The sequence below is a fragment of the Ammodytes marinus genome, assembly GCF_949987685.1.
Source record: "Ammodytes marinus genome assembly, chromosome: 10".
In the NCBI taxonomy this organism is placed as follows: Eukaryota; Metazoa; Chordata; class Actinopteri; order Uranoscopiformes; family Ammodytidae; genus Ammodytes; species Ammodytes marinus.
The window spans coordinates 18,971,020-18,997,921 of NC_137214.1; the positions used below are offsets into that span (position 1 = coordinate 18,971,020).

The 26,902-nt window shown below is 40.6% G+C and overlaps 2 protein-coding genes across 4 annotated transcripts in view; both read right to left on the reverse strand.

The window, feature by feature from the left end:
* fam13b (family with sequence similarity 13 member B) overlaps nt 1-6,863 on the reverse strand; it is an 83,601-nt gene extending 76,738 nt beyond the window's left edge. For all 3 annotated transcript variants that reach the window (XM_080035743.1, XM_080035744.1, XM_080035742.1), the window contains exon 1: nt 6,711-6,863. The gene's annotated coding sequence lies outside the window, so the exon portion shown is untranslated. The remainder of the gene's footprint in view (nt 1-6,710) is intronic.
* A 1,794-nt stretch (nt 6,864-8,657) lies between these two features.
* cxcl14 (chemokine (C-X-C motif) ligand 14) lies at nt 8,658-25,738 on the reverse strand. The gene is made up of 4 exons (XM_080035449.1): nt 25,424-25,738; nt 16,346-16,451; nt 12,848-12,961; nt 8,658-10,586 (listed from the first exon to the last, which is right to left on the reverse strand). Exons 1-4 carry the CDS (start codon nt 25,485-25,487, stop codon nt 10,571-10,573), a joined length of 300 nt encoding a protein of 99 aa, XP_079891575.1. The 5' UTR covers nt 25,488-25,738; the 3' UTR covers nt 8,658-10,570.
* Between the last annotated feature and the right edge of the window lie 1,164 nt (nt 25,739-26,902).

Sequence of the window (26,902 nt, forward strand, 5' to 3'; positions counted from 1 at the left end):
ACATAAACAGACAAGGAATTAGGCTTGTCCTTTTGCTGCATTGTCTGTTGTCTTTATATTCTGTTCATGCCTGACAACTCTATGAAAGCAGTGACGGTGCAATGAGGAAAAAGACAACAGTGAATCAATGAGCAAATCCTGTGTTGTTGAAAATCATTGAATAAATCACCATTGATGCATTAAAAGAGGAGCGAATGAGACGCAATTAAAACTGAACAAATGGCTTACCCATGATAGTACAAGTCCTGTCATTTCCGTGTGTGTGTGTGTGTGTGTACCTGCGTGCGTGCGTGTCTGCATGTTAACAATAGATCCAAACACCAGCTGTCTGAGTAAGCTGACAAATGAGCTGACAGAAGAGCAGGCAAACATTGACCAAGCAACCTGATGTTACAGACTGAACTATCTTTTTCTTTTTCACATACTGGAAGTTATGAGTTTGTTTTGATAACCAAGGTGCAAACTGTTATAAATAGCTTTCTTAGTACTCCAATCACACCTTAGTAAAATACCTAAAAATAGAAAATAGTGCAAAAGGTTACAGGAAAAGGCTATGCCAGTTTGTCATCCTGTCTTTCCAGTCATGTGACTTCTATTACTGTTCAATATCTCCTTTGGCTTGACACATTCAGCTGATGTTGTACAGTTACAGCAGTGCCCATTAACCTGCTACACAGGACATGTTTTCAGCCTCAGATTTAACTACAGCACAACCACATTTTTCCATCTGGCTTATATTACATTCAAATGATAAATGTAAAATGCTTTGATTCAGGGAAACATGAATAACCCTATCCATAATGATTCAAAGGTAATTTTTTATTATTATATTTTTTTCATTTCAAGCTTTTTGGATGCACATGAATATAGGCCAACAATTATATGGGAAACACCAGAAAGTAACATTCAAATGTACATTCATTTTTTTTTTTAAATCTTAAATCCTAAAAAGCAGTCATGATCAGTAACATTTCTTGCAATGACCTTACAAAATCAAAGATAGGAGCTCTCTTTGCAGAAACAGTAGACCAACCTCTTAACTCACTGTCAAATCTAAAAAAAATATCTGCAAAGTTTCTGAACTTATCAACTGATCATATACTGTATTTAACACTGACACTGTGATACGTGCATATTTCCTTTCACATCTGCATATTCTGGATCCAAATACATGGTCGGAGGCTAGTTTATCCACTAATCAAATTCTCTTTTGCAATTTAGTGTGCTTAAAAATCAACGAGCCTGGTGTGAAATGATATCCGATTTGGCTTTTTGTCTATTCACTTTTGTGTTTTTTCATTGCAAACAAATGACATAAAACATATTAATGCGAAAAAATGTGTACCAGTGCATTATCCGACAGAATTCCAGGGGTGCCAACACTTTTGTCCATGACTGACGGGAATTATTCATTATTTTCTACATTTCGTTCCCATAGTAAATATCACTTTGACACAACTTATTTTTTGGTAGATTGATGTTTAAACTAATATGCATCCAAATGATGGATGAACTGTATATTTTAGTTTATTTATGGTCCATCTGAAAGTAAATGTCAGCCTTTTCTCTGAAATTTGTTGGAAAAGTTAACACATGAATAAAAGTTATCTTCCCTGTAGAAGCTTTTGTTGTTTCAGCTGCCTAATGGACTATCTCCATTTCCACAATCGTTGGGCCGGGTCGGTGCCACACTGTGTGAAACTGCCTTAGGCCCTGTAAGAGCCTGAAATGTAACAACAACCTGAAATGTAATTGAAAAATGTAACCCAAATTGTAATAACTGGTCGATAATGGAACAAAACGCTAAGCCCAAAATGAAATAACTTTTTTCCAATAATGTTACAACTTATTACATTGGCGCAAGCAAAATATGTTTGTCCTTAAAGTGTAAGAATTGTATTACATTATCAAGTCAATCATCATGTATGGATTAAAGGGCTAATTGTTTAAATTTAGAGTGTAGTATCGTACACAAATTACTTCTACTGCAAAAGAAAAATAGTTAAATAAATAATAATAATTATAATATTTGTTTTTAACCAATCAATAGTGAGGTTATGAAAAATATGTCCAAACGGGTGTGAACAAATGCAGACATATTAAATCTGGTGAATTTCTGGCAGTGTGGTTCCAGCTTTAGAGAGATTTGGAGGGTCACATTCGGTTTAGCTTGGCTTCGGTCCACAGAGTTTCAAACAGCCACTCACTGACCTGGCAACAACAATCCCACACTGCAGGCAGCTGTGTGGTTATTACACTGCTGTGAGTGCAAATGTGTTTTCTTTCCATATAAAAACTATGGGTCGTCTAACGTACACAGCCTTATCTCACACAGTAGGTTGGAGATTTTTGACTCTTTTGGTTTGTGCATACGTGCTATCCTTCAGGTTCAGCTCAGGTATACACTCAGTGAGAATGAATGATTATTATGACAATGCAGCGACTGTAACACAATAGTTGCTGTCTGTTGCAACAAGGTTATCAAACTTGGTTTTGGGACCATATCAGGGAAGAGAAGAGTCTGAATTTCAGGTTGTACTTTTAATATGACTAAGTAAGCCAAAAATGTATGTTTCATCATCAGTCAATAATTTAAAAGAGGAGTCAGCGATTCTGGAAAAAGCTTGTCAAAATCACTTTTTGTATACATCAGTAAATAGCTCCTCACGATCCTACCTGTTGTTAATCGACAGCCTAAAGGTGCGAACACACTAGGCACTTTACACGCGTACAGACGCGTATGAAATCGGCCGTTTTTCCATAGGGAACCATTGGTTTACGCGCATACATGGCGCGTAAATGCGTCACTCGCGCTAAAGCAACATTTTCACTCGCGCTAAAGCAACATTTTTACGCGCGTATATATTACGTGCGTATATATTACGTGCGTATATATTACGCGCGTATATATTACGCAGCTACGCGAGGAGTTCAAAAAATTGAACTTTTGTTGCTCCTACGCGAGACGATTAGCCGCGTAGGCCAATCAGCGTTGAGCTTGACCCGACGTCACATACATTGGCAGGGTCGGAGAACAGTGTACTGTACACAGAGGCTGATGAGAGACACCGTGGAGAAAAATTTATTGCGGGCGGCCGGTGCTGTATGAAGCCGCTCGGGGTTAGAAGACGTGGGGAAAGTAAACCAGGAGAATGGACTTCCTGGTTAATTCAGTGAATATGTGCGGCTGTGCTTTAGCCGATAAACAAAGTTAGCGCCGTATAGCATTAGTTAACTCACCCTGTTGTGTGCGGGCGGCTAGCGCCTCATATTATGAACCCAAACATGACGACTGTCCGCGGGACTTTCACGACAAGTAGAGCGAAACACCGGTGTTGATCTACGCCAGCCACGGTCCCCTGTCACAGCCAGGTAGGGTAATTTTGGCTACTTGCCTTTATGTTGTGCCGCCGTGCACCGATGCTGCTGTAACTGTGTTTGTTATGTAGCTGCCGTGAATATGCAATGCTGTTTTAATGCTAGGCTATTTGTGCTGTTCAGTTTGTCTTTTGGCACAGTTGTTGGCCGTGTTGTTGTTGTTTTTGTGCGGACATGCACGCTGTTGTGTCGGGTCTGATCAGCCATGGTTGATAAGGGAAATACAATATCGGGAGGGAGACTAGGCACGTTACGCGCGTATAACCATTTTTGACGCAAAATGATCAAGCAACATTTTAGCTGCGTTACGCACGTAAATCTTACGCGTGTAAAATGCCTAGTGTGTTCGCACCTTAAGGCCTAGGCCTCCGAGGCTCCGATTCTCCGTTCTTATTGGGTGTTGGGACTGGCCATTCACTTTGGCACCGACGTTGTTGCGTCAGACCCTAGCAGTCTGACAGTTTGGCACTACGGCAGCCAACAAGAGAACACAAGTGGAGCAGTTAAGGTATTTGGATTCGAATCTCTATCCCAACTGCTATTTTTTCCCAAATCATATACCCCAGCTTTAAATAAATAAAAAAATCTCCAAAATATATATTGAAAGAATTTACTTTTTTGAACCCTTAAATATACCTTTTATTGTCAAAAATGTGTACTGGAACTTTTTCTTTATTGAAATACGCATTGTCTAAAAAAAATAAAGTGTTAGAAATATGTCTAAATTCAGACATTAAGCATTTAATCTCTGCACCCAATCCTCTGGAACTCCCTCTCCCCAAATATCAGCATCAGCATCTCAGATCGGTTAATCGGTCGGGCCCTAATAGGTATGTAAACAAAGGGGCCCAGTGTAGCTAGCAACATGCCTGTTTGGTGTGCTGAATTGCATAGCATTCCACCGAGAGCTGTTCTAATATCTAGCCCAATGATAATAATATATGGTGTGGAAAAAATATTCAATAAATACATTCTGAGAAATAACACAATACAATTCAACAGCAAGACAAACTACACATTCCCGAAAGGACCATAGAGTGGTTTCAACACCTCTTGAAAACAGTTCCAACAGAAACTAAACATAATAAACGTCATGGAGGAAGGATTTTGTATTACACCATCCATCCAAACTGTGTTTTTGTTGCTGACTCCACAACAGTTTTGGTAACATTTTTACAACATCAGCACCACTGCAAAGTTGACCTTTACTCAAGTCTGTTTGTAGATATGTTTGCTGTCACTTACACAATAAGCTAAACTTTACTGCATTATAGGACAGATTCTGCATAAACCGTTCGGATAAGATCATAGATCATGTATACTTTAAATAAACGTGTGGGTTGTTGCCGAGATATTGAAGTTAAGAACCTAAAAACGTATGAATACACACCAAAAGAGACCAATCATCACAATAAGTGCTTTTACCTATAAGGTATACTTCCTGGTAGCGGCAGTATTACTTCTTTACAATAAGTAAATAACGAATTGTTCACTTCCAGCATGTATCTGGATCAAATTAAGCATCAGATACTGCTGTAGAAACTAAATATTGCAAGAGGGAGTCTTACATATTTAGTTCTACCATTTTGTACTATTTTTAAATCATTTTGATCCGTTTGTGATTCTGATTTAAAAAAAATCTTATAAATCATCATTGTCGTGGAAGTTCATCATCAGGTCTGTTTATATTGCCAAAATTGCAGGACTGAAACCTATAATTATTTAATCGATTGGTATGCCAATTATTGTTCAGATTAAAGAATGTGTCTTGTAAAAATGCCAACAATAAAAAAAGAAAGAAGAGAAAAGCCAAAGTTTGTTTTGTCCAATGAACCATCATAAAATTAAGATTTACGATCAAATAAGATCAGACAAGACAAACAGCGAAGCTTCACAGATAAATAGCTGGAAGAGACTGTTTGGTAGTACAAGAGTTAGAGCAATTAGTTCTGTGTCAATTGACTAATCAATTTAATGATCTGTGTATTAGAATGAATCTTCTTAAAAAAAAGAAAAAAAGAAATCTAACTGTAGTAGCTGTGTATCTGAATCTTATGGCAGTGGGGGCGGGACCCACCCGATAAGCCTTTGGCTTCTCCTGCTTCCCTTCGGACGATAACAAAGTAATATGTATGAATATGCAATGAGAAAATTATGTATTATGTGTAATTGTCCGGAATAATAATAATAAAAAAAATTAAATGTTTCAACTTAACCTACCAGGAATTAGTGACTTATTTTTAACCTGTATGACCCGCATATGGTCTGTAGGCTGTGTGAATATTCAAATGCAAGTTAATGTTATTATTCACAATAATATATTATAGTGTTAAAATCGAACAATAATTATAACAATTTAAGTGACCCCAATTCTCTTCATCATTGTACTGTTGTTATCGGATTCTGCACTTGAGAGCCCATAGTAGGCCTAAACCATATGGAGAGCCCAATCCGTCCTAATTCAGGGCAATGGCCGGAAACGATTATCCAATGTGCAAAGGATTTGAGGAAGCCCAAAAATGAAAGTCAGCCAGACACATCCGTAAAACGACGTCGTTGAGTCCACAACTACGGTACTCATAAACATCTATGCATGCAACCGGAACAGCAAAAGGCAGCAAAAGCACTTCATGGCAAAAGCGCCGTGGCAGAAAACATCGGAACATTCCGTAACCGGGCACGATCATCTATGTTAAAGATGGAGTTTACCAGAAACAATCAGCAGAAAACGAAACTATGGACCACAGTGTATAAAAACAAGAATTACGGACAGCTAAACACACAGGATGTACGTTTCTGTAAACTGTGGTACACAATAACCCTCAATTACCAAGTGATACTAGATTACACATTGCATCTCACATTCCTGACAACTACTACTGTATGAAATGTTTGAAAAACTGAAAGCAATGCAAACTTTGCAGCTTTGATTCGGAATCAAATACAAATACTCAAATATTTCATTATTTATGACAGTTTTTCTCTTTCTGCCTCAGACTCGCAGCCTGCCGTGTCTGCGAAGGAGCTACAGATGTGATGGAACTGCCTCCGTAGCTAACCGTTAGCCGTTAGCTCCCAATGAACACAAATAAAGCTACAAACGTTTAAACACCCGTTGTAGACGTCTTATGAACTATCTTATTAAATGAAGATACAAATGCGGTACATTCATTCACAAACTAGTATGTACAATGAAGACGAATGAAACGGACAACACAAAGCGCCAGACACAGTTAGCTTAGCTGGCTAGCGTTTAGCTACTAAGATGCTGAGTGAGGCAGAAGAAGCGCTGTTAGCAGAGCGAGCTAATCAGTCGCTCCGGGGTACCTTACCAGGTCAAAACAGACAGGGACACGGAGCAAAATGCATTAATTTCTTCTTTGGTTTCTGTAGCCGACGTCTGATGAGACAGCAACTTCGACGAGATTAGAGCAGGCGGCGTAGAAATGTCGTCGGGTACACTCGAAAAATAATGTGGTTCCTGTTTTTTACTCGGACTGGCTCAGATGCCCGTTTGCAGGTCGTTGTTTAGCGAGTCTCTCTCACACACCCTCAAGGGACGAACCTGCCAAATACTGACCCCGCCCCTTTCTCTCTCTGAGCCGAGCACAGCGGGAGACAGCTACCAAAAACTGACCCCACCTAGCGGACGGGCAAGACAGCTTAGGCTAAATAAAAGAAAGGATCATTGTTAATTTATATGATGTATTCATTTTTATTTGTGTCTAAATGGCATGACAGTTTAACCAACTCAGTGTCACATGTTCATGGGTTCAAGGGTAATTTTCCACCTCTGATTATATTAGGCTATTCGTAATGTAATGTAATCAAGTCTTCATTTAGCCATAGGCTAATAGGCTAGAGGGTTTCTAGTAGGCTTATCCTACCTGATATGGTCATTGTGTAATTGACATGACTTTGCAAAGGCTACACAACATTTTGATAGTGATTGACCCAATGTTATCTCAATGTGTAGGCCTATGTGGTAGTGTGTGTGATGTGAATGTGTCTGTAGGCCTATGTGTATGCAAGTAGGCTATGCACAATTGTTTTAATTATCCAATCCACAACTACCGAAATAGGCTATCTATCTGTGTGATGATGCTATATCCATCTGACTCATATACTTTGCCTGATAAAAAAAAAATCAATAGATCTATACCGCCGCCTGGTGAAGTACTTGTGTCATAGCACTTTAGTTTGAATGCGCTCCATCTTTCGGTTCCTGCTGTCACTGGAGTTAAAAAGAAGCGTAGTGTCCTGCAGGGCCTTCTCTTATCATGCCCCTTTATTAGAAAAATCTCCCAGTTGACTTCAGATAGTCTGACTTGATTGAGGCCTCTAAATTTAAACTTTAAATTCATCGTTTTGCCTTAACTTTCAATTGGATTATCCTCCCAGAGGATCGAACTAGGTGTAAATGTAACCGGGCTACTTGGTCTATTTTCCTGACCATCAAACAAAACAAAGTTCTGCAAACTTTCTGATATTGGTGCATTTCTCTAACCCCCAGTTGTTTTGTCAAGCTGTTTATCTCTCTCTCTCTCTCTCTCTCTCTCTCTCTCTCTCTCTCTCCCCCTATTTCTCCCTTGTCCTCTCTTTTCACTCAGGCTCTTTGTGCATTACCATAAGTCAGCTTGTGTCTTGCTTTCGATCATCGTCCCCGGGTGATTTATCTTCTACTCTTCCCTAGTCTGCACGCGCCATCCTTTCTCCTTTCCCTCTGTGTGCCTGTTCTCTCTTACTGTGAAGTCTGTGCTTCTCTCTTCTGGTTGTGTGGCCTCTGCCCTTTACCAGGTCTCCATGGTGGTGACAGGTTGTGTGGCTCCGGTCCTAACTATTTGGCGACAGCTATAGGTTGTTCAACATCCTCCTGCATCCACATTGTTTTTCATGTGACATGTCATAATTTTGACATGAAAACCTGTTCATACTGTTCATATTGTGATTGTTTGTAGGTTTGTACACACACTACAATTGTTTATTGACAATAGTCCTGAGAGTGGGGTTCCCTCCTTTGTTGCCCTTCCTGAGGTTTCTTCCACTATTACTACACTATATGAGTTTTTCATTATCCAAATGAAAGGTCTATAAGGGTAGAGGGTATCATGCTGTTCAGATTGTAATGCTACCTGAGAAGATTGTTATTTGTGATATTTGGCTTTATACATTTGCTTTATCTTTGTTCCCCATTTAGACATCTGCAGCAGCATCGGTTTCTCCTTTCCTTCAGATGTGATTAAAACAGTTATTTGAATGAGTCCAATGGAAACATTAGCTGCTCTATAGACACTTTATTGCTGTGTTTATTGTTTTACACTCAATGGAATGTGTAACTGTGTGTTTGGTGGGCTGGTCCAAACACTCACCCTCCAAGAATATGTTACCAAACCAACATTTAAATAGCAAAAACAACTAAAATGCAGTAATACAATATACATGACACTATAAAGTCTTAAGGTGAATTTGTTCTCACTAACATATAGGCTATACTGGTCCATTTACAAAATGCTTCTTTATATGTATCTATGTATAAGATATAAAACAAGAGTAATGCACATTCTTCAAAGGGTAAAGAAAATGTGGAGTTTTTGTAAATATGCAGACAGATATTTGTGTGTGAATTTTGTTTGGTGGCAAGAAAAAAAATCAACCAACGGTCATTATTACAAGTCAGCAGTCGGCATACAAAATGATAACACATTTGACAGTATTGTTCAGGAGATCTACTGTAGGAGAGATAACAACATAAAAACTTTATAAACAACTTAACACGGTAGAAGACAGTGAGATAAGTTCAAGCAGTACAAATGAAATGACTTGAATTTATTTCAATATATTCTGTAATGTAATGAATAAGTGTAGCTTTGTATGAGTTATCAGTCAAATGGTCCCATTTCATCTCATGCCATCGTCCAATGCGAATTTTGATAGCTTTGTAACAGAGTCAATTGCTCATTTTAAGGTTTGATAATCTTCTGTATTTGTTCTTATTGTCAACTCATCCCATTCCCAAGTTTGCTATAAACTACATTATACTCAGTACCCAGTTGTTTTAAAAAGTTATTTAGCCCTTTAAAACAAAATAAAAATGAAATGCATGATTTATTTTGACCTGTTTTTAAAGATTTATGGTTTCAGTGAAAATGAATGGCAGAGTATACATTGTTAATGTAAACATTTTCATGGGATTTTGGTAAACATTAACAACAAAACTAGAAAATCACCAGCCAGAGATATTGCTTCATTACACAATTATTTCAAAAAGGTGGAACTGGAACATCTTTCAACCAGTGAAGAAATATAACATATAGTTCTTTGTCTATGTAAACTGCAGACAGTCTTTTTTTCGTAGTGTATTAATTAATATGTTTTTTAATTATCTCCAATCCACAGGCTGCAATGGCACAAATGAACTATTTATATACTTTAATATCTATTGGAACAACACCAAGTCATGTAATTAGATCACATTTTCACAAAATGGGTGGTGAAGCAGTGTGTTTGTTTGACACATAAGAGTAGCATGGACATGGTAGACACACACACACACACACACACACACACACACACACACACATACACATTGGTAGATCTCCTCTATCTGACTGAACAATAGATAATTCTTGATTATACTGTGTGATACCGCACAATGACTGCCCCTCTACAAATACAGACAACATCAGATTCGAACCTTTATCTCTGCATTTCGAGTAGATGCTCTGAGAGACAGGTAACCAGACCTAAATGTTGGCATTTTATAACAGTTCTACCTGTTACAGTGAAAACAGTTGGGGAAAATCTTAACAATTGAAAACACCACACTTTATTTTAAAAGGAGGTTTACCCCTTTTTAAGAAGGAGACATTCTTATACAAATTCTTCACTTTGAAAGAATCCTAGAAGCCAAAGCAAAAGAGAGGTCCTTGACCATTTGACAAGCATAACTGTTGTACAGATGGGAGTGGTGAGTGGCTGACGCTAGGTTGATGGCCGACTAAATTGAGCCCACCAGCTTACATATGAACTACATATATCTCTTATTGTGCTTGACAGCTCTCAGGCAGAAGAAGGAGAAGTACAGTTTGATTGTAGAATACATTTTGTTCTTAAACAGTCCTGGTGGTATATTGTCGGATTATTTTATTTATTTGTCTCCCTTGATCCACAGGTGCTGCGTAGTTGTGTTGCTTTAGGCTTCATAGACCCTGAGGAAGAAACAGACAAACAGAAAAGAGTTATTTTCTTTCAGTTTCACTCTTTTGGCTTTTCTGCCAGCATCATTAGCCTTAACCATCAGGAGTTTAGTATTTTTACTGTAGTCTTTGGACGAATAGAGGACAAAGGTTTCTTGTAGTTCATTTTGTTGGCCTTGTGGATGTTAATGGATTCGAAGAACCGGGATGTCTGACCCTCATGGAAGTAAGGTGAGGGGAGAAATGTCAAATGAATATTTGCAGAAGCATTTGTATAGTTTTTAAGTTGAGCATTATAGCAAACTGTTTCCTTTTATGCTTTTGTATCTTGTCCATTTGACAATAATTATTAAATGCATACAGACAGCCACAATAATATTTATGAGAATATTCACTCTATTGTTCTAAACGTATGACAAAGTATAGAATATTTTCAATACCCATCTTGGACATATAGGCTTGAAGAGATTTGTCATTAAAGGAGATAAATAGATTTTGGGGAGTGTCAGAGATGTGTGTCAATATAATGAAATTAGAAAGAATAGAATAGGTAAAAATAAAAAACTAGAACTGCAAGCAGTTGTGAACGGGGGCCAAGCCTCCCAAGCGACTCGGGATTGGGCGTCGTCGTCCGCGGCGCCGGCCCTTCGCTTCACGGAATCCGGGGATGTAAAGTTTTTGAATGTGGGATGTTCAGTTTGGGAGTTATAGACCAAAAGGAAAAAAAAATCGCAGAGAAAGATACTCAAGTGGATAAGGAGATGTATACTTTTTGTGTTTTTGGCGCCCCCTTTCGGAGCAATTTAACGCAAAAGTAGAACCAACCTGAGAACCATAGGACAAACACATGTGTGAAGTTTGGTGTTAATAGGATGAATCGTTTTGGATTTAGGAGCAGTTTGGTACAAGGTAGCTAATGCGCAAATCTTTAAAGCGCTTGGTCTTCCGAAGGTCATAGAAACATTCTTTACACAACTTTTGCTCGTGGGAGTCGGTAAAGCATAATTCTTTTGGTTTCGTCCAAATCAGGCAAAAACTGTAGGAGGAGTATGTTTTGGTGACTGACACAGTTTTTGCAACGTAGCGGAAAATATATCAATTTGCAAATGGGCGTGGCCATGCTAAAATATGCAGCATACTTCAGTGAATATGTGGATACGAAGTTTTTGAATGTGGGATGCTTGATTGGGGAGGATCGAGCAAAAAAAGAGCCACTCCGCTTGTCAGCCACTCTGCTGTAATGCACTTTTTTGAATTTCCCGTCAAAAAGAAACCCCGCCCACATTAATATTTCTTGGCCATATTTTTTATATAGACTCAGGTATGCCCCATGATGGTCTTCCTTGAGTTTTAAGCGGCTAGCTACAAGATATCAACCTTTTTGCGTTTATTGCGCCCCCTTTGGGCGAAATTTTCCAATTCTTTTTGAGGATGTTCCCTAGGGCAGCACGAATATATGTCTAAAATATTGTGTTGATACGATGTACAGTTTGGGATTTATAATCACTTACGTACAAGGAAGCTAATCTGCGAATCTTCAAAGCGCTACCGTTTAGTCTTCCGATGGTCGTAGAAAAATTCTTTATACAACTTTTGCTCGTGGGAGTCGGTAGAGCATAATTATTTTGGTTTCGTCCAAATCAGGCGTTTTCCTTTGTTGTATCGCCACCTAGTGGCCGGCATGTCTGAATTTTTTTGTCTGCGTACCAGGCACGGACCTGGATCTAGTCATGCAAGTGGCATGTCCCAACCCTTTACGGTTTGGGCTGCAGCACCACTTTTACGCGACACGGAATAATACGGAAGAATAATCCCAGCAAAAACAATAGGGTTCCGTGCCCAGCAGGGCTATGGAACCGAGTTGCTCTGCAAAACGCGGTCCCAGGCCCTTCTCGGGCTACGCCCCCTAAAAATAAAAAAGGCCAGTCTTTAAAAATGTAGTTAAGTAAACCTGTTGTCTGGTTTTGTTATTGAACAGAGGCGTCTTTGCATTAGGGGGCGCTGCCGTGCAGGGCAGGATTATGAACTTAAGTTTTTCTGCTTTTTGGTGGTGCGATGGATATAATAGCCTAATATGTGTCGTCAGATTCACGTTTAAGTGAGGGCATTATTCAGCTGCAATTTTGGTCCCCTCTGTCACTTGCTACTTTGTTTTTGTTGTAATGGTAGTAATATGTGGTATTTCTGGTTTGCATTATAAGATTTTCCTGCATGGCCCCACCAGAGTTTCCAAACCAAAATCGCCACTGTTATTGAATATTATAGATTGTTACCTGTGCTTGTCCTTCCAGATTCTGAACCATTTGACCAGATTCTTGGTGCTCTGCAGTTTGGGATGAAGACAATACTCCTGCCCTTTGAACCGAGACACATTCTCCATCGTCACACTGAGTAGAGCAAAAAGAAGAGACAAAAAAACAAAACAGGAATCTTAGAGAAGAAAAAAAATCTAATGTTTGTTATTCACAAAATAAAGGCTTGAATAAATTCATTATATTATGCACTCCAATGTAATATAATGTTTGTGAAGTTCAGCAAAGATAATTCCTGTTGCTTCATATTTCCATCTTCTAAAATAGCATTACATACACTGATTTGGTTAAACATATGAGATGAGAGGCCAAAATGTCAAACGGTCCCTCACAACACAAAGGATAGAAGAATCGAAGATTCTGTGATAGAGATTAAGCAATGCATATTAAACCTAATTCATTTGTCCACAATATAGTTTATTAAGTTGTAAAGTCTTAACAACAGTTTTATCTTCAGTAGTTTGACAGAAAGTTGAAAACAGCTGCAGGAGCTACTATTTTTGTATGAATTTCAATGGAGCTGAAGAGAGTCAAAATGCTGATTTGGAGGTACTTTCACCTATCTGAAAGCCATTCATTTGAAAAGAGAACGCTTTTTGGACAGTTCAATCTTAGCTGCTATTCCACAATGCACTCAATAACATTTCGGCAGCCCTCTCGCCTCTCTATTCAAAAGATCAGCTTGCCTGGGGCAGCCAGCTCCTTGGAAATGGAGTAATATTATGGAACTGCCACTAAGAAATGTGACATCCAAGCTTACTGAATGAGTCGGTCAGTCTGTAACCCTCTGCTTATAAGGCGGCCGTAGAGACAGCCTGCCTGCATGTGGCATATTCAGGGCGAACAAGAGAAATGTGGGAAAAACACCCACCATGCCACGGGGCCTCTCCATCCAGTGACACACTCAAAAGCTTGCCAAACCATGAATTTTAAATTAGTTGACAAGTGAAAAGACTTGATTCTCAATAAAATCACTGCTTTCAGTAGTTATAAAGATCCAGTTTAAAGTGTTGCATCTTTTTTCCTGCCCATTGACTTGTTACTTTGTTTGGCTATTGAGGTTCAGTTGGGCAGCGGTACATGCTTTGTAATGGAAGAATGAGCTTTAACTCTGTGTGTGTGTGTGTGTGTGTGTGTGTGTGTGTGTGTGTGTGTGTGTGTGTGTGTGTGTGTGTGTGTGTGTGTGTGTGTGTGTGTGTGTGCGTGCGTGTGTTTGTGTGTGTGTGTGTGTGTGTGTGTGTGTGTGTGTGCGTGCGTGTGTTTGTGTGTGTGTGAATTTGATAGTGATAGTTTGATTACTGTGTTAATATGAGCTTAAAATCCTCTTCGATATAATTCACCAGCTGAAGTACAGCCACTGGCTCTAACAGCTAATACGGTGAGTGAGCAGGGGAGCTAAAATAAGAATGTATGCTCAATAAGGGAAAATAATAATAAACAAAGGGAATACATAAAAAACAAGATAGGTTTTTCTTGGTACTTCACAACATTTAAAGGGGAAATGTTGTACTTTTTGACTTCATTAATTTGACATCATTAAACGTCACTTTTTTCACCATGTCATTTTATGATATCAGCCAACAAAAAGTACACAAGGTAGCTCATATGAGCTCTGCCTCCACTGAAAAAAAACATTATTCTGCTTCTGACATATAAGTGAATCCCTTTTTCCTAAGATTATAATATAATTAGTCATTCCTCACAAATTTACTTTAGCTAATTTAAGTGCAATTTGTCAATAACACTATTTTTACTTAGGTATCATTTTGATTACATGGGTTTTTTTTCTTGTAATGAAGTGTTTTGATAGTGTGGTGCTGCTAGTTTCAATTGAATAAAGGATCTTAATAAATCTTTCACAGCTCATATGCCTGGTAGCCAGAAAGACCTTCAGAGATAAAGACAGACAAAGGGCAACAACAACATAAAAAAGTGTCCAAAAATATATAAAGAATGAAATTATAAGCTCAAGTGAACGAAAGAGTAAATGAGAGAAATAGAAGAAATAACGTGAAAAACAGGACATTTGGGGTCTACTAGCTTGTGTGTGTGGTTAGGAGTGGTCTCCATGAATGCCAAACTGAGCTCCGTAAGCCAGACGGCCACAACAAAGGCCAGAGGGGGGACTCTCTCGCTCATTTCTCTCCTCTCTTTCTCTCTCTGGCTTTCCGGAGCCCACTGAGGCCCATTTTTCACTGGGCACCAGCGGCTGGTGGCCCCCATCTCATGCTAATAGAGCAGCCTTACATAAACAAAACAGAAGAAACATACCTGAGAGTCCATGCAGACTACTTCTAGGCATTTTCAGACATACAATGTAATAATTGCTGGGACTTTGAATGAAGAATGTCACAATGTGACAATGTGACAGTGTTAGCAGATTTATTTTGTGCCACATGGTCAGTGTCTCAGCTGTCACTTCTCTTACCCAAATGGTGTTCTCTATGTGATATTGTAATATAACAGCAGGTGGCAGCAGAGCTTCTGCCCTGAACACAAAACTGACTGTAGGGAGGCTGAAATAACATCCCTCTATAGCTGTTAACATGGGGCTTTGACACCAAACTTGAAATTAATTCCACACGGAAATTCCAGGTCATATGATTCACTACATGTGAGAGTTTTAAAAAAAACCTACATGCTACACATAAAACAGGAGTTTATTTTTCTTTTAAGTTGTCTTGTCTATCCGAGAGTCAGAGGCTACTTTGAGTGTGTTTGTGTTTTAAGTTATTATCAGAGAGGTTCATATTGCTCGAATTAAACAAAAAAAGCCATATATCTATTTGAACTGATGTTATGGGTCAAATGTAGAAATTGTAAATAATAGCTTGTTCTGAATGGCTAGCCTGTTGAAATAAAGTCAGATGGCAGAAAGAGAGAGAGAGAATAGGTAGAACAAAACTATACAAACCAAGCTAAAAGTGTTGGGATGTTAAGGGAACACACTCTGTTTACATACAAATATTGTCTTTTTGTTTTGAAATAATGTAATACATGTTTACTGTAAATATAACAGTATGTTAACTGAATGATCAAATGTCTGGTATATGATTAACCCTTTATCATGTACTGCCATGCTATGTCGAAAGTGGTGTTTATTTTCTTCCCATATGTCCGACTAGAATATCATTCCTTGTTTCTGACTGTGGGGTTTTATTAAATCATCAGTTGTTTATTTCACTTATGAAGTGCCTGAAGCACAGATTACCGGATGTTTTGTTTATGGCTGTGTCCTGGCTGCCAAACGGAGGACAGTCATTGTACAGTTGCAGTTGTATATCAAGCAGGTACAAGTACAGTGACAGAAATGGATTTAAAGAAAGTAGGCAGACAAAAGAAAAGAAGAATATGCAAAGAATGAAAAGACAATGAAGGAGAAGGATCGCCAAGAAAGATATTGAGCAGTGGAAAAGTTAAGCATACAGAAAAAGAGAGAAAAGAAAACATCTCACTCACAATATCATCTTCTCATGGCAGAACGGGTGTTTGGCTTTGATCTCCAGCTTCTGCACATCCTTGTATCTGATCTTTGGCCCCTTCCTGGTGCACCTGCACTTGTAGGCTGTTGGGAGAATAAACGCACACATGTGTCGGACACACTTTAATTAGGGGGCCAAGCCCGAGAAGGGCTGGGACCGCGTTTTGCAGAGCAACGCGGTTCCCAAGCCCTGCGGGGCAGGGAACCCTATTGTTTTTGTAAGGATTATTCTTTATTCTTTATTTAGGGGGCCAAGCCCGAGTAGGGCTGGGACCGCGTTTTGCAGAGCAACGCGGTTCCCAAGCCCTGCGGGGCAGGGAACCCTATTGTTCTTGTAGGGATTATTATTAGGGGGCCAAGCCCGAGTAGGGCTGGGACCGCGTTTTGCAGAGCAACGCGGTTCCCAAGCCCTGCGGGGCAGGGAACCCTATTGATCTTGTAGGGATTATTCTTATTAGGGGGCCAAGCCCGAGTAGGGCTGGGACCGCGTTTTGCAGAGCAACGCGGTTCCCAAGCCCTGCGGGGCAGGGAACCCTATTGTTCTTGTAGGGATTATTATTAGGGGGCCAAGCCCGAGTAGGGCTGGGACCGCGTTTTGCAGAGCAACGCGGTTCCCAAGCCCTGCGGGGCAGGGAACCCTATTGTTCTTGTAGGGATTATTATTCTTTTTATTTTTCCTTACGTAAAAGTGGTGCTGCAGCCCAAACCATAAAGGGTTGGGACATGCCACTTGCATGGCTGATCCAGGTCCGTGCCTGGTACGCAGACGAAAAAATTCAGACATCCCGGCCACTAGGTGGCGCTACAACAAAGGAAAAGGCGTTTTGGGCTATAACTTCCGCACTGAAAGTCTGACAGTCAAAAACATTATATCCACAGATGCCCACAAGTCAGCTGCATCTTTTGAGATAGGCCACGCCCATTTGCGTGTATATACATTTTTTGCTACATCGCAAAAACTGTGTCAGTCACCAAAACATACTCCTCCTACAGTTTTTGCCCGATTCGGACGAAACCAAAAGCATTATGCCCTCCTAACTCCCACGAGCAAGAGTTGGTCAATTAGTTTTTCTACGACCATCGGAAGACCAAACGGTAGCGCTTTAAAAATTTGCGAAAATCTGTAAAAAAAAAAAAAAAGAGGGATTTTCTTGAAACTCAAGGGAGACTATCATGGGGCATACTTGAGTCTATCAAAAAAATATGGGCAAGAAATTCCTTTGTGGGCCGGACTTATTAAAAAAAAGAGTTTTTCAATTTTTTTGCCTGTTTTCGCCATTTCCTAAGTCTTTCGGCGGGAAAATGGGAAAATTCAAATAAGTGTCTTTACAATGGAGAGGTTGACAATTTGATTTTGCTATAACTCCCCAACCGAACATCGCACATTCAAAAACCTGACATCCACTTCTTCGGTACATTGAGCCGCATTTTTCTACCCAACGTAATTTTGCAAATGTCATCCATAGGGGGCGCCAAAACCACAAAAAGCAAAGAAAACGCGTTTGGGGCTATAACTTCCACACCGAACATCCCACAGTCAAACACTTTAGATCCACAGATGCCCACAAGTCAGCTGCATCTTATGAGATAGGCCACGCCCATTTGCATATGGGATTTTCTTTCGCTACATTGCAAAAACTGTGTCAGTCACCAAAACACACTCCTCCTACAGTTTTTCTCCGATTTCGACGAAACCAAAAGCATTATGCTCTACTGACTCCCACGAGCAAATGTTGTGTAAAGAATTTTTCTACGACCATCGGAAGACCAAACGGTAGCGCTTTAAAGATTTGCACATAGCTACCTTTTACCAAACTGCTCCTAAATCCAAAACGATTTATCCTATTAACACCAAACTTCACACATGTGTTTGTCCTATGGTTCTCAGTCTGGTTCTACTTTTTCCTTAAATTGCTCCAAAAGGGGGAGCCAAAAACACACTTCAGCATCTTTCTCTGCCATTACTTTTGCCTTTTGGTCTATAACTCCCAAACCAAACATCCCACATTCAAAAACTTTACATCCCCGGATTCCGTGAAGCGAGGGGCCGGCGCCGCGGACGATGACGCCCGATCCCGAGTCGCGTGGGAGGCTTGGCCCCCGTTCACAACTGCTTGCAGTTCTAGTTATTATTATTATTATTATTTTTCCTTACGTAAAAGTGGTGCTGCAGCCCAAACCGTAAAGGGTTGGGACATGCCACTTGCAGGGCTTATCCAGGTCCGTGCCTGGTACGCAGACAAAAAAATTCAGACATGCCAGCCACTAGGTGGCGCTACAACAATAAAAAAACATGTTTGGGGCTATAACTCCCACACCGAAAGTCCGATAGTCAAAAACTTTATATCCACAGATGCCCACAAGTCAGCTGCATCTTTTGAGATAGGCCACGCCCATTTCCGTATATATACATTTTTCGCTACATCGCAAAAACTGTGTCAGTCACCAAAACACAGTCCTCCTACAGCTTTCACCCGATTTGGACGAAACCAAAAGCATTATGCTCTACCGACTCCCACGAGCAAAAGTTGGTCAAATAATTTTTCTACGACCATCGGAAGACCAAACGGTAGCGCTTTAAAGATTTGCGAAAATCCGTAAAAAAAAAAAAAAGAGGGATTTTCTTGAAACTCAAGGGAGACTATCATGGGGCATACCTGAGTCTATAAAAAAAATATGGCCAAGAAATTCCTATGTATGCCGGACTTATTAAAAAAAATAGTTTTTCAATTTTTTTGCCTCTTTTCGCCATTTCCTAAGTCTTTCGGCGGGAAAATGGGAAAATTCAAAAAAGTGTCTTTACAATGGAGAGGTTCACAATTTCATTTTGCTCATAACTCCCCAACCAAACATCGCACATTGAAAAATTTAACATCCACTTGTTCGTTACATTGAGCTGCATCTTTCTATCAAACACAGTTTTGCGAATGTCATCCAATAGGGGGCACCAAAACCACAAAAAGCAAAGAAAACGCGTTTGGGCCTATAACTCCCACACCAAACATCGCACATTCAAAAACTTTACATCCCCGGATTCCGTGAAGCGAGGGGCCGGCGCCGCGGACGACGACGCCCGATCCCGCGTCGCGTGGGAGGCTTGGCCCCCGTTCACAACTGCTTGCAGTTCTAGTTCTTATTAGGGGGCCAAGCCCGAGTAGGGCTGGGACCGCGTTTTGCAGAGCAACGCGGTTCCCAAGCCCTGCGGGGCAGGGAACCCTATTGTTCTTGTAGGGATTATTATTATTCTTTATTCTTCCATGCGTAAAAGTGGTGCTGCAGCCCAAACCGTAAAGGGTTGGCACATGCCACTTGCATGGCTTATCCAGGTCCATGGTACGTACGCAGACGAAAAAATTCAGACATGCCAGCCACTAGGTGGCGCTACAACAAAGGAAAAGGCGTTTTGGGCTATAACTTCCACACCGAAAGTCAGAGAGTCAAAAACTTTATATCCACAGATGCCCACAAGCCAGCTGCATCTTTTGAGATAGGCCACGCCCATTTGCGTATATATACATTTTTTGCTACATCGCAAAAACTGTGTCAGTCACCAAAACATACTCCTCCTACAGTTTTTGCCTGATTTAGACGAAACCAAAAGCATTATGCTCTACTGACTCCCACGAGCAAGAGTTGGTCAAATAATTTCTCTACGAACATCGGAAGACCAAACGGTAGCGATTTAAATATTTGCGAAAATCCCTTAAAAAAAAAAAAAAGGGGGATTTTCTTGAAACTCAAGGGAGACTATCATGGGGCATACCTGAGCCTATGGAAAAAATATGGGCTAGAAATTTCTATGTGGGCCGGACTTATTAAAAAAAATAGTTTTTCAATTTTTTGGCCTGTTTTCGCCATTTTCTAAGTCTTTAGGCGGGAAAATGGGAAAATTCAAAAAAGTGTCTTTACAATGGAGAGGATGACAATTTGATTTTGCTATAACTCCCCAACCGAACATCGCACATTCAAAAACTTGACATCCACTTGTTTGGTACATTGAGCTGCATCTTTCTATCTAACGTAGTTTTGCGAATGTCATCCATAGGGGGCGCCAAAACCACAAAAAGCAAAGAAAACGCGTTTGGGGCTATAACTCCCACACCGAACATCCCACATTCAAAAACTTTACATCCCCGGATTCCGTGAAGCGAGGGGCCGGCGCCGCGGACGACGACGCCCGATCCCGAGTCGCGTGGGAGGCTTGGCCCCCGTTCACAACTGCTTGCAGTTCTAGTTCTTATTATTCTTCTCCACATAAAAGTGGTGCTGCAGCCCAAACCGTAAAGGGTTGGGACATGCCACTTGCAGGGCTCATCCAAGTCCGTACCCCGTACGCAGACAAAAAAATTCAAACATCCCGGCCACTAGGTGGCGCTACAACAAAGGAAAAGGCGTTTTGGGCTATAACTTCCGCACCGAAAGTCCGACAGTCAAAAACTTTATATCCACAGATGCCCACAAGTCAGCTGCATCTTTTGAGATAGGCCACGCCCATTTGCGTATATATAAATTTTTTGCTACATCGCAAAAACTGTGTCAGTCACCGAAACATACTCCTCCTACAGTTTTTGCCCGATTTGGACGAAACCAAAAGCATTATGCTCTCCTGACTCCCACGAGCAAAAGTGGGTCAAATAGTTTTTCTACGACTATCGGAAGACCAAACAGTAGCGCTTTAAAGATTCGCGAAAATTCCTTAAAAAAAATAAAAAAGGGGTTTTTCTTGAAACTGAAGGGAGACTATCATGGGGCATACCTGAGCCTATGGCAAAAATATGGGAAAGAAATTTTTATGTGGGCCGGACTTATTAAAAAAAAGAGTTTATCAATTTTTTTGCCTGTTTTCGCCATTTTCTAAGTCTTTCGGCGGGAAAATGGGAAAATTCAAAAAAGTGTCTTCACAATGGAGAGGATGACAATTTGATTTTGCTATAACTCCCCAACCGAACATCGCACATTGAAAAACTTGACATCCACTTGTTTGGTACATTGAGCTGCATCTTTCTATCTAACGTAGTTTTGCGAATGTCATCCATAGGGGGCGCCAAAACCACAAAAAGCAAAGGAAACGCGTTTGGGGCTATAACTTCCACACCGAACATCCCACAGTCAAACACTTAATATCCACAGATGCCCACAAGTCAGCTGCATCTTTCTACATAACACAGTTTTGCGAATGTCATCCATAGGGGGCACCAAAACCGCAAAAAGCAAAGAAAACGCGTTTGGGGCTATAACTCCCACACAGAACATCCCACATTCAAAAACTTTACATCCCCGGATTCCGTGAAGCGAGGGGCCGGCGCCGCGGACGACGACGCCCGATCCCGAGTCGCGTGGGAGGCTTGGCCCCCGTTCACAACTGCTTGCAGTTCTAGTTATTATTCCTATTCTCCGCGAGAAAGTGGTGCTGCAGCCCAAACCGTAAAGGGTTGGGACATGCCACTTGCATGGCTGATCCAGGTCCGTCCAAGGAACGCAGACAAAAAAAATCAGACATGCCGGCCACTAGGTGGCGCTACAACAAAGGAAAATGCTATAACTCCCACACCGAAAGTCCGACAGTCAAAAACTTTATATCCACAGATGCACACAAGTCAGATGCATCTTTTGAGATAGGCCACGCCCATTTGCGTATATATACATTTTTCGCTACATCGCAAAAACTGTGTCAGTCACCAAAACATACTCCTCCTACAGTTTTCGCACGATTTGGACGAAACCAAAAGCATTATGCTCTCCCGACTCCCACGAGCAAAAGTGGGTCAAATAGTTTTTCTACGACCATTGGAAGACCAAACGGTAGCGCTTTAAAGATTCACGAAAATTCCTTAAAAAAAAAAAAAAAGGGGATTTTCTTGAAACTGAAGGGAGACTATCATGGGGCATACCTGAGCCTATGGCAAAAATATGGGAAATAAATTTTTATGTGGGCCGGACTTATTAAAAAAAATAGTTTTTAAATTTTTTTGCCTGTTTTCGCCATTTTCTAAGTGTTTAGGCGGGAAAATGGGAAAATTCAAAAAAGTGTCTTTACAATGGAGAGTTTGACAATTTCATTTTGCTCATAACTCCCCAACCAAACATCGCACATTCAAAAACTTGACATCCACCTGTTTGGTACATTGAGCTGCATCTGTCGATCTAACGGAGTTTTGCAAATGTCATCCCTAGGGGGCGCCAAAACCACAAAAAGCAAAGAAAACGCGTTTGGGGCTATAACTTCCACACCGAACATCCCACATTCAAAAACTTTACATCCCCGGATTCCGTGAAGCGAGGGGCCGGCGCCGCGGATGACTACGCCCGATCCCGAGTCGCGTGGGAGGCTTGGCCCCCGTTCACAACTGCTCGCAGTTCTAGTCTTTATTCTTATTCTTCCATGCGTAAAAGTGGTGCTGCAGCCCAAACCGTAAAGGGTTGGGACATGCCACTTGCATGGCTTATCCAGGTCCATGGTACGTACGCAGAGGAAAAAATTCAGACATCCCGGCCACTAGGTGGCGCTACAACAAAGGAAAAGGCGTTTTGGGCTATAACTTCCGCACCGAAAGTCCGACAGTCAAAAACTTTATATCCACAGATGCACACAAGTTAGATGCATCTTTTGAGATAGGCCACGCCCATTTGCGTATATATACATTTTTCGCTATATCGCAAAAACTGTGTCAGTCACCAAAACATACTCCTCCTACAGTTTTCGCCCGATTTATACGAAACCAAAAACATTATGCTCTACCAACTCCCACGAGCAAAAGTTGGTCAAATAATTTTTCTACGACCATCGGAAGACCAAACGGTAGCGCTTTAAAGATTTGCGAAAATCCGTAAAAAAAAAAAAAAAGAGGGATTTTCTTGAAACTCAAGGGAGACTATCATGGGGCATACCTGAGTCTATAAAAAAAATATGGGCAAGAAATTCCTATGTATGCCGGACTTATTAAAAAAAAGAGTTTTTCAATTTTTTGGCCTTTTTTCGCCATTTCCTAAGTCTTTCGGCGGGAAAATGGGAAAATTCAAAAAAGTCTCTTTACAATGGAGAGGTTCACAATTTCATTTTGCTCATAACTCCCCAACCAAACATCGCACATTGAAAAATGTAACATCCACTTGTTCGGTACATTGAGCTGCATCTTTCTATCAAACACAGTTTTGCGAATGTCATCCATAGGGGGCACCAAAACCACAAAAAGCAAAGAAAACGCGTTTGGGCCTATAACTCCCACACCGAACATCGCACATTCAAAAACTTTACATCCCCGGATTCCGTGAAGCGAGGGGCCGGCGCCGCGGACGACGACGCCCGATCCCGAGTCGCGTGGGAGGCTTGGCCCCCGTTCACAACTGCTTGCAGTTCTAGTATTTGATTTGTTTTTCCAATATAGTTTTTACACACACATTGAACTTGGGATGCAGGGGGTTTGAAAATAATGTGTTATGCAGAAACTGAATAGTGCAACAGATTACCGAAGCCATTCTCATGCAAATAGGTACGTCACGGGTAGAAAAGTTATTTATTTATTTTTACAGTAAATTGGTGATAAACCAGTCCCCAGTTTATATGTAAAGCACTCACTAACAAAAGTGATCAGCAGTGCTGATATTTAAGTCCGATAACTCACAGTTTGAACATCAAATGTTTTCAAAACACACTCCCCCCAGTAAATTCCTTAATTTGTGTATTTATGCAACAGTAAATAACAATAAATGTTTCGATTGAAGATTTAAGGTCACATAAACATTTAAAAAAAAAATATATATATTCATACAACCTTTTGATTTGACTTTCTTTTTCTTTCTTTCTTTATTTATTATTCTACTGTGGAGAGCTGCATGCATTGATTTTATTGAAGCAATGCACTCACACTTCTTCAGCATCTAGACATTTATTCATTTCTGCCCAACGTGTTCTCAAGCTGCAGTTTTCTAGGTGTGGCGATTGTGTGTTGCTGAATTAAAGGACAGGGGAAATGAGTTTTGCTTGGTTGTATATTTGTGATGGGAGGTGATGACCTGGATAGTCCAAGGTTTTCTTCATCCATCACCTGCTACCTGTCCTCACCCCGGCCACTAAATCTGTCACAAGCCCCAAAGTAGTGCCAGCACTCAGCACAAGACAAACTGGACAACAACACTGTAGAGAGGTTAATACGTCCATGTATGGTGTGTGTGTGTGTGTGTGTGTGTGTGTGTGTGTGTGTGTGTGTGTGTGTGTGTGTGTGTGTGTGTGTGTGTGTGTGTGTGTGTGTGTGTGTGTGTGTGTGTGTGTGTGTGTGTGTGTGTGTGTGATGGGGGGGTTTCAAGGCTTTCACACTATGGGAAGAGATGGTGTCTAGGTGTTGACAAGAAAAACGTCATCCAATCTGCACATGAAATACCAAAGAATGTAAGATGTTAAAGATACAGGGACATTTGAATGTAAGTGTATGGTTTGCAAGTTGCTTCCCCATATTTTTGCCCCAAAACTACAATGTTCTTAGAGACCATTTTGACTATATGTGCTTTCCAAAGAGCTGACAAAGATTTTCTTTGCTCAAAATGGTATCCTCATTAATTTTGATATTCGCAAAGAAAGAATGGCATTTTAATTCATCAATTTTCTCCATATCCCCCTCCCCCAAATCTCCATGAATATTGGCTTTAAATCATTTCAGCTGCATATGGTGAGCTGCACTTGTCTTGCCAAGCTCACACAATCCCAAAGTGGTGATGAGTGCCAACTTATGGCACCAAATTTCACACCACAGTTGACCTCATCGTTACACTTTGTTCTTAAGATGTTCTCAACGTTTATGCACACAATTAAGACATACCAATGTGCTGAATCGAGTGCTTTGGGATCAGATCAAGAGTCAAATGCATGCATCATGTCAACATTAAATGTTATTTTAGTGAGCAAAACATGTAAGAAAAACACACCACTGAAAACATATAGGCTATGTTTCCACCTATTGTTTGTCATTCAGTCAACCATATCAATTCAGTGCAGATCAACCAATTTTCAAAAATTACCTATTTAAACGTATAAGGAACGAATCAAAAGTGTTTAAGTTTACCTTCTGCGCTCAGGACGTACAAGGCCACCACTAACAAAAGTAGCACCGCTGTGCACCGATGCATGTCTTCTCAAGTATATCAAAATATATTTATTTCCTCGAAATCCGAGCTCTTCAAACGGTCTCGACAACTCAGCAAAGTCTTCCGAAGAGCAAATTATATCCACTTGCAGCGACTGTTGGATGGCAGATGTGAAGGGGCGCTGAGGTTTTTTTCCTTTGGAGCACTGGTTGTGCAACTTGGTCTGTGCGTCCTGGGCGCTTGGATGAACCTCCTGTCACTCGTTGAGGTCTCTTTCCTCTCTCTCTCTCTCTCTCTCTCTCTCTCTCTCTCTCTCTCTCTCTCTCTCTCTCTCTCTCTCTCAGAGGCAGACAGCAGCTCTTTTAAAAGCAGCCCGCTGTCCCTCTCTCATTAATATGCACGGCCAAACAGCGAATCAAACACTTGTGGCCCGGGAGGGAGCAGTGGAGAACATGGAAAGGGAGGGAGAGAAGGGGAGGGTAAAACACAAAAAACACATATTGTCCCCTAAAACGAGGGTGGAGTGACGTCTGATCTGATATTCCGCGCCTGGTAGTTTATGTTAGGCTCCGCTTGTGCCCTCATTAAAGCATAGCTGGAAATAGATTAGGCCTAACGTCATATGAGAGGAATGGCAACAGTTGCACAGTGTTTAGCGTTTGGAATAAGTGGAATTTAACTCATATTTCTACGAGATTATGAGCTGACTTTTGTTTAAATAGGTCGGCACTTGTGGACATCAAAAATGTGGAAATCAAAGTTAATATCAATTTAATAACATTTACATCTTAAAGAGTCGGCCTCCACTCATTTAACCTTGGATTTAAAATAATTGAACCAGATTAATGCATTACTTTTTGAGTAGGCCTAATCCTGCTATTGTTCCTGTAAATGCCCTGGATGGTATTCTATTCTATTCTATTTTGTGGATATGAATAAAACCAGTCATTGTATCTGGCCACACCATCAGGCTGAACCATTGACCTGTAAGAGATAGCCCTGAGAAGAAGGTCTAACCCATCCCACCTGGGATGCTCTGACCACCGGATTAAACAGAATTCATCACCATCCTGCATCATGGGGGATTTCTGTGTGTGTGTGTGTGTGTGTGTGTGTGTGTGTGTGTGTGTGTGTGTGTGTGTGTGTGTGTGCAGGGCCGCCCATAAGGGGTAGAAAGTGGGAAGGCTTTCTAGGGCCCATCCACTTGGGGGGCCCATGGTCTTTGGAAGCCAAGAACCTAACTAAGCTAAACTTTATTTTTAGATTTTTAGATATTTATGTTAATATCTATTCAAAGTTGGGTGTTTACAGCGGCTCCGTTTACGGCCATTTAAAAAGCAGTAGAAAAGCAGAAATGTTCAAAATGTTTCAGATTGAGCACAGCATAGTGTAACTGTGTCAAACATAATCCATCCTATAAACCCTTTGTGTGCCAAATGGTGACAAGATTGAGTTTT

Excerpts from the sequence above, each read along its gene's own strand:
- cxcl14 (XM_080035449.1), bottom strand. The coding sequence starts at position 25,487 with ATGCATCGGTGCACAGCGGTGCTACTTTTGTTAGTGGTGGCCTTGTAC. Across the intron at positions 16,452-25,423 it reads GTACGTCCTGAGCGCAGAAG|CCTACAAGTGCAGGTGCACC; the intron begins GTAAACTTAAAC and ends TTCTCCCAACAG. Across the intron at positions 12,962-16,345 it reads TGCCATGAGAAGATGATATT|TGTGACGATGGAGAATGTGT; the intron begins GTGAGTGAGATG and ends TGCTCTACTCAG.